At 38.1% G+C, this 8,105-nt stretch overlaps 1 protein-coding gene across 1 annotated transcript; it reads right to left on the reverse strand.

The window, feature by feature from the left end:
* Positions 1-277: 277 nt before the first annotated feature.
* Positions 278-5,562, reverse strand: LOC121926530 (lymphotactin-like). Its single transcript, XM_042459571.1, has 3 exons — positions 5,469-5,562; positions 2,969-3,086; positions 278-1,651 (listed from the first exon to the last, which is right to left on the reverse strand). Exons 1-3 carry the CDS (start codon positions 5,536-5,538, stop codon positions 1,513-1,515), a joined length of 327 nt encoding a protein of 108 aa, XP_042315505.1. The 5' UTR covers positions 5,539-5,562; the 3' UTR covers positions 278-1,512.
* Positions 5,563-8,105: the final 2,543 nt, after the last annotated feature.

The following is an 8,105-nucleotide window of genomic DNA, read 5'->3' on the forward strand; positions in this document are numbered from 1 at the left end:
TATTTACTTCTAGGTAGGAAGGTTTCATATAACACCTGAACATCTTCTGTTTCTCTAGGGAAGGTGCTGCTTTCTTCCCAAGGGCAGAGTAAATAGTGTGTTGTGTGGTTTGAAGGTAGTGTTGTTGTTTTTTTTCCAATCCAGTGCCTGGTATGTTCTTGTGAAGTTGTGAAGCATGTCCTTGATTCCAGTAAGGCTATTCAATGCACAGGGTGCATGTGATATAAAATATAGATCTAAGTACATGTAAAACAATAGAACCATTAAATGTGTTTAATGTATTTTATTTTGTATTCTAAAGTCAACAATTGATTTTTTTTAAAAAACCCAAGATTTAAATTAATCTGTTCAAATTTATGTCAGTGCAATTCATTCACATTCACATTTAAGATAACCTTCAAAAGAATGCACCATTTTCTTTAGCTTTTCTTAATAAAAAGAATACACTGCTTTCTTTAAATATCCTCACGAATATCTGTCTTCAATGACTGTCATATTCATATGAATCATGAAATGGGTCAGCTAATAAGAAGTCTCTCAATCAATTTTTAAAGTTTTTTTTAGCTGAAGGCAATCCTAATTTAAATATTCTTCAAACGTTAAGAGAATGAAAGAGTATACAATTAGAGAGACACATGACAGTGAAAAACAATATTGCACATCCATGAAACAGTATTTGTTGTCTTACACCAAATAGTGAGTAGGTGGACAGTACATCAGTCTGTAAGAGTGATGGCTCATTCTGGGCTTCAGATAACTATAACATCTTAGACCTGTTCTCAGTTTCTTCATGGATATTACAGTAGTTTCTTGCATTAGATATTTCCTTGTATATTTGAACAACCATAAACTCCTTACAGTCATATTACCTGGGCCATGATTGTAATACAAAATTATTGTTAATACTACATCTGTTTTAATGCCTGGAATTTTCTATAAAGATCAATATTTCTTTTATATACATATAAAGCTATTCCCGTGGGGCTGCATGGTGGATTTAATAACTATGATCTTTGAAGGATTACTGTAGCATTACTTGGATTCAAAGCTGTTGGGGTTTCTTCAGCTATTTTCTCCCTCTTTGATGCCCCAAATTTAAGATTTTGTTCACATACATGCCATTGCTTTCTTAAACACCTAAGTCAATCTGAGAGTAGAACAAAAAGATGTATGCTATCCTAAAACATTTTAGATTCATCTATCTGGAGGATCAAAGACATAATAAGAATATGATGATAAGAACATTAAAAAGCGAAATATAAAACTGTTGATAAATACTGCCCAAGATTCCATAAACAGCTATAATAACAAATATTGACTTCCTATAATAAATATATTTTTTTAAAAACCTATAGTAATGTATACTGCAAATATGAAACAATCATTGTTCAATCTGCTCTGCCTTAATGCATAATTAGATTCCAGTGAAATAGCATTGGTTCAAAAACTTTATTTCCTGTCAATAAACAGCACACATTATGAGCAACCTCCAATGAGCCAGTATGCTTCAGTTTAGCTGGTCACAGCTGTAGGTCTTCTGATTGTCATTTTTTCCTTTTTGGCCTTTCTTTCGTCCAGCTTTTTGACAACTTCCTTCACCCAGTCACGATCATGAGGCACACAGACCTTGACGCCCCTTCTGGTGATGAGTCTGCAGTGCAATAAAAGGCATATCACTTAAGATCATTTTCTTCTAATCAGATGAGGTTTTTGGTTCCTATTTTGATGCTGAGATACAAAACATGTTAAAAACAGTACTGGCACCTGTCTGGGATGGTAGGTAATACTAATGTACCAGAAGCTATAACGTGATAATTATCAAATGAAACATAAGATAAACACTGCAAACTAATATAAAATGCAGAACTGTCTGAAACCCACATCCCCATTATATATAATTGCTAGTGCACCTCGGTTTTAAGAATCTATACTGTGTTACTGGTCTACAATTCTGCACTAAGTGCTAGAAGAATTCATCCATGCATGGTCATCACATAATTATTGTGATATCACATGAGAGTCACGGGTAAATGACAGCAACTCAATACAGTCAGCCCTCCACATCTGCAGATTTGACTTTTGCAGATTTGATTATTCATAGATTTGGTTAATACATTCTGCCTAGGAATCTCTAGGTTCTCCAGTGCGATTCTGTTGTCAATATCCTCTGGAAGGCATACTGGAGGACTAGAGAGAGAGCTGTTATTTTTATGATCTGCCTGTAGGCTTCCCAAACGTACCTAAATGGCATCAGTGAGAAATAAAATGCTGGTCTAAATAGATATTCAGTCTGAACAGCAGGAAACTGCTTTTGTGATGAAGAGGACTTCAGCAGTCCTGTATGTGGGTGGTTTGGGACCTATGATTCCCATAACGCATAGCCATCACAGTAGCATGGTTTAAACACAAAGCAACCAAATGAATACCCTCCAATATTTCACAGATGAAAACTACACATGTGGCCAAGCAACAACAGACTGTGGTCAAAATGGCAAAAGGAAGAACACACAAACTACAGGTGAGGCTAAAGCAGTTCATTTTTGCCTGAGCCTACCAGAAACAGTAAGTTTTCTCCTCTGCCTCTCCTCTTCTCTCTACTGAGTTAATTTATTTTGTTCATTTTGAATTCTGTTAGCAGCAACTACAGGTACAAAGGAAAAGGGAGAAAGTAGCAAGAGGAGAAAAAAACTGAGGCATTTTAAAATCAGTTGAAAAAGTGGGAAGACCAAGGATTAACCAAAAGTATCCCTGTCAAATCAGGAGGGTTGGGGAGTATGAAAATGATAGGGATATCATTTTGCAAAGGGAAATTGGGTGCTCTGTATCTCATGTACATATGTGATTGTGTATACATGAGCATATGAGGGCCTATACATGCTCTGTTGCTCCATTAATTTTAGCTGGTGAGTTGAAGTATTCATTTTTCCAGGCTTCTTGAATACCTTCTCATCGAAGATTAGATACTCACATTACAGCTTTTATTGGTCTAGTTTGTATTTCATAATCAGCAAGTCTTCTGATATGTATTACTGATGGATCCAAGTCTACACAGGAGCTCAATGCCATCGTCTGAGACCCCAAAGTTTCTAAAAGAGATATAACAAGTTGTTTGTTAGGAATGTAAGACTATAAGAATTGCTCTGCTGGATCAGAGGAAAGGCCTATTTACTTCATATTCTCTTCCCACAGTGGTCATCCAGATGCCTTTCAGAAACCTGCAACAACACTCTCCTGCTCATGTTCCCCTGCAGCTGGATACAATCTATAGCCATCATGACTATTAGCCACTGGATTTGGTACATGCCTGTGATCATTCAGTGTCAGTTTTCCTTATGTCAAGTGAGAATTAAAAGGATTTCAATCACAGAATTGTGAGTATCAAGAACATCATTTCCAATACAGGCATAAGATTCTGAACTGCTGGCCCTCATCCTCTTCCCCACCACCACTCCCTTCTCCTCTTGTGTCGTGTCTTTTTAGATTGTAAGCCTGAGGGCAGGGAACCATCCAATTAAAAAGACTGTATGTACAGCGCTGTGTAAATTTACAGTGTTTTATAAATAAAGGATAATAATAATAATAATAATAATAATAATAATAATAATAATAATAATGGATTAAGATTGCACACACACACACACACAGAGGAGACGTCTTGCAGTTTGACTCAGGTTTTAACTGTCATGGCTCCATCCTGGGATTTGTAGTTTGTTGTGGCACCAGAATTCTCTAACAGAGAAGGCTACATATCTCAAAAAACTACAAATCCCAGTATTCCATAGCATTGAGCCATGGCTGTTAAAGCAATGTCAAACTGCATAATTTCTACAGTGTAGATATAGAATAAGTCAAATGAAGAGTTCTTCCACTGGAAGAAGGGGTCCTTGGCCTCTTTCAACTGTTTGAAAAACCATATCTCCTTATATAAATTTGGCTGGATTTTAAGATCTTCAGGGAAAGGCTTTCTCTCAGTCTCACTACGGTCACAAATCAGGGATGTATGGGAGCCTTTTCAGTGGCTGCTCCCAGGCTGTGTAATTCCCTCCCATGGCCTCCTCAATTGGGCCTCTCTCTACTTTTCACCAGCAGGCAAAGATCTTATTTTTTGGCTGTGGTAGTGAAAGAAGGGTCTTTGAACAAGATGTGTTGCACTTTTATCTTTTTTTACTATGCTTTAAATGCATTTTAAACTCTCTTGAATTAGTCTTTTAGTAGAATTACATGTGTGTGTGTGTGTGTGTGTGTGTGTAATTAGAGTTTTAGCTGTACTATATTTTAGTCTACATTGTAAGCCAACATGAGTCCCATGCAGAGGCAAAGGTGGGATATAAATAAATAGGGTAATAAATAAATAAAAATCAAGACCTACATCATTACTTTCTGCATGCAAAATTGCAGCTGAAGTTCTATTGCCTGTGAAAAAACAAAGAGTCCCTTTTGATTTGCACCTGAGAGTTATGGTATGTTTTCCCTACACATTCAAGCGTTTGCACATCCCAAAACAAGTGCAGTATGGATGGACTGCAGATAGTCCATTTTGGAAAGCCAGATTAATATATCTGTTTAGATGCATATATGCAGTTTGTGGCCTCATGAGAATTGAAGACATTTTTGTCTGCCAATGAGGGATTCCTGAACTCAACACAAAGATTGGTAAGCATGTTTTATACTGGTAATAATCTCAGTGAATTGTGTGCCTTAGAGTTACGCCCAGCTTTGAGTGATGCTAAAGTGGATATATCATGGAGTTTTTTTTAGGCAAAATTTATTCAAAGAAGGTTTGTCATTGCCTTCCTCTTAGGCCAGCAGTTCTCAACCTGTGAGTCACCTAATAACACTGGAAAACACATATTTCCAATGGTCTTAGGAAATAATTTTTTGGTTAGAGGTTACCACAACATGAGGAACTGTATTAAAGGGTTGTGGCATTAGGAAGGTTGTGAACCACCATCTTAGGTTGATTTGTGCAGGGTCACCCAGTGGGTTTCCATGGCTAAGCAGTTTGAACCCTGGTCTTCTAGAGTCATAGTCATAGTCCAACACTCAAACCACTATACCTCTCTGGTTCTTCAATGAACACAACAATTCAACAGGGCCATGCACTGTGGACTACATTTCAGAGGAAGAAATTGGCAAAACTACCTCTGAGTAATCATTGTCTAAGAAAACCCTGTGAAATTCATGAGATCCCTTAAAGACACAGGTGACTTGAAGGCACACACACACACACATATCTTCTCAGGGATGCAAAAGATAGTAAGTCAGATTCTGTTTTCATCTTCCTCATTCTATTTGAGCATCATCCATGAAAGAAGGTTTTGTATCTTACATTAGCAATCACTAGAAGAAAGTTCAGACTACTGTACTGAAACCAGTTTTGTCACTGGCAAAAAGGATGGATTTAATATTAAACTAGGAAGAGCAGTTTGAATGCTGACACTGAACTGGAAGAAACAGCAACAACATACCTCTTACAATGTGCACATTGAAGTTCTCAAGGAAAACAATAGCCAGAATAGCTGCCACATAGAGTTTCATGGTTAATCCTGTCCTTGAGGTGTTTGGAGTCGAAGTGCCTCAAGGCTTCCTTCACCAAAGCTATATAGACCACAGGACACTTCCGGGCACTTTTAAGTAAGGGGTGTAATGGTAAATTGGGAGATGGAAAATCTGAGAAAAACCCACTAGGTTTGGAGGGGAGAGGTTTAAGGCAAAGAGGGGAGGGGAATCGCCCTGTTCTCTCCTAGCCCCTCACTGAAACCTTTTTCCTGCCACAAGTGTGGTTATTACTTAAGCAATTCACAAGTCAGTTTTATTTTTGGCACAAAAGAAAGTTCTTTCTCCGCAGTGGAAACCAGTAATGTATTTATGGTGTCATCTTTCAGATGTATGTGCAGCCACAATATATCATTCAACTCAGTGAGGAAAAGCCAAATCATTTCAATAGAGGCCCTAGGGTGGGTGTCAAAGACCATTCATTCCAATCACCCCTAAAATTTTCAATTATTAAAACAGTTTTGAATAGCATACACCTAGCCAATCTCCCCTTAGGAACCTCCACTTAATTAAGAAGTCTTGATTTATGAGAATAGTATGCAATACACTATGTTCACTACATTTCCAATGTAATCATATAGGTACACATCTACACAGAAACTGAATTCAGTGTATTTACATCCAGGTGGTGGGTAAGAGGGTACAGCACTGTGACCTTTATGACCCAAATTCTGCTGGTGCACTATACTGGTGTAATAGAGTAAAAGGGCTGCAGGCAAAGCAGCTGCGAAGGAGATAAAGCACTGGAGAAACAGATGGATTGGAACTTCTAGGTTTTGCCTGCCTTTCCATGCTACCACTACATGAATCTGGAAAAATGCTATTCCAACCAAGGATATCATGTCATCATTTTTGAATTGATCCAAATTTAAACTCAATGTTTACGATGTTTGTTTGACTGTGCTGTTGTGTTTGTGTGTGTGTTGTATTTGTTCCTTCTTTTGTTTTCTTTTTCCTTTCCTTACTGGTTGTGCTGATTTTCTGTTATTTTTCATTGTCATAAATAAATAAATAAAACCAGGAACATTGTTTGGAAATCAGCTCTTCAGTTAGTTTTTCCTGCTGTCTGGGACACTGGCTCTTTAGTTATTAATTTCCTCTTCACAGTCAGAACAACCCTGGCTTTTAATCACTAATTTTTGGGCATTTTTAAATTAAAGTGGAGTGGGGAATTATTTTTTCAAAACAGTATTTATTTATTTTTTTTGTAAAAATCCAGTCTTCTTTCTGTTCAAGCCTGGCATTACAATATGAAGCATTATCAACCAACTATCATATATGAGGGGACCAATGGCTGCTCCGATCATTGATAGGCACTTCCTTGATTATTCTGTTTTAATTCCTCACATCCTGAAGCAATGCTATAGTCAAGGCATGATGGAAAATTTAAATGGCACCTCCCAAGAATGCACCCTACCCTAGAATCCACCAATATAGGAGAGGGGGTCCATCACTGAACCCTCTTTGCCTCTCTAATTCTTTCCCAAGGACCCCCCTCAAAATCCTTAGCTGTTCTTTTGTTTCCATATTTTGATGAAACATGGCTTGGACTTAGTTTGCAGATTTATTTGCATTGCTGCTCAGGCACTTCATTCATTCATAACTTTTGTCTATAGGTCCCTGAATCAAGAATACAGGCCAAATTGAGGAGGAAGAGGAAGAGGAAGAGGAGGGTGAATATCAAGTTAACACCTAGAACTTGTCAGAGTTCAGCAAGTCTGTTTTTCCCTCCTCGTGCTGGTATTTCATTAATGTACAAAACAATGTCTTGAAATGCCAATGTATTCTGCTCTGAATAGGGTCTGTGGGCAGATTTGGGAAGATAGAGGAACTGTGCTGGAAGAGAAGCAGGACCACAGACAGCTCTATGTGGAGCTGGGAAGCAGTTGGGCTGCATACGATCATCCAAACAGCAGCAGACATCAGTGCTGTTCCAAGAGAGGTTCTGGAACTAACTAAAGATTGCAGTGTTTTGCAGATGGGTCAGAGTTTACAACTTAAAGGGCCATTCCTGATCCTTCAAGAACTGGCTTTGGTGAGTTGGAAAACACCCAGAACTGTTGATAAATCTTCACAGGAGAATAAAGCAGTCTGCTGAGGCTTTGTTGATGGTGGCAGGACAGGCTGCTCAGAGTTTCCTTCCAAAGAAATGTCAGGCAGAGTGATATCTTCTGGAGCTCATTCTGGAGATAATGCCTGGACCTGGTCTCCCTCCTCCCTCATCTTCAGCCTCTACTCCTGATGACAGGAATCATTTTTCTCAGTTTGTGTATCTTACTTTTTAAATTTTTCTCATCAATGTGTTACTATTTCTATTGGTCATAAAAGAGAATCAAAGCATGCAGCACTTCTGAGGTATTGTAGAATTTCCTCTACATGAAACATTTTTTCCACCAGAATTCTGTAAGTGAGGCAGAGTAGGCATTAATTTTAACATCTGCTCGTTCTGGATGCTTTTAAAGCTGTGAAACTATTTACTGGGGCTGTGTGAGAATTCTGAGGGGGTAACATGTTCCCAGCTCACCATGACACTATCTTTCCATAGTGGT

Source organism: Sceloporus undulatus, chromosome 3 (genome assembly GCF_019175285.1).
Source record: "Sceloporus undulatus isolate JIND9_A2432 ecotype Alabama chromosome 3, SceUnd_v1.1, whole genome shotgun sequence".
Classification (NCBI taxonomy): domain Eukaryota; kingdom Metazoa; phylum Chordata; class Lepidosauria; order Squamata; family Phrynosomatidae; genus Sceloporus; species Sceloporus undulatus.

What these genes read in the sequence shown, in the direction of transcription:
- LOC121926530 (XM_042459571.1), bottom strand. Translation starts at nt 5,538, where the DNA reads ATGAAACTCTATGTGGCAGCTATTCTGGCTATTGTTTTCCTTGAGAAC. An exon ending in CAATGTGCACATTGTAAGAG is followed by an intron (nt 3,087 to 5,468) that starts GTATGTTGTTGC and finishes TATCTCTTTTAG; the next exon opens with AAACTTTGGGGTCTCAGACG. An exon ending in AGACCAATAAAAGCTGTAAT is followed by an intron (nt 1,652 to 2,968) that starts GTGAGTATCTAA and finishes ATTGCACTGCAG; the next exon opens with ACTCATCACCAGAAGGGGCG.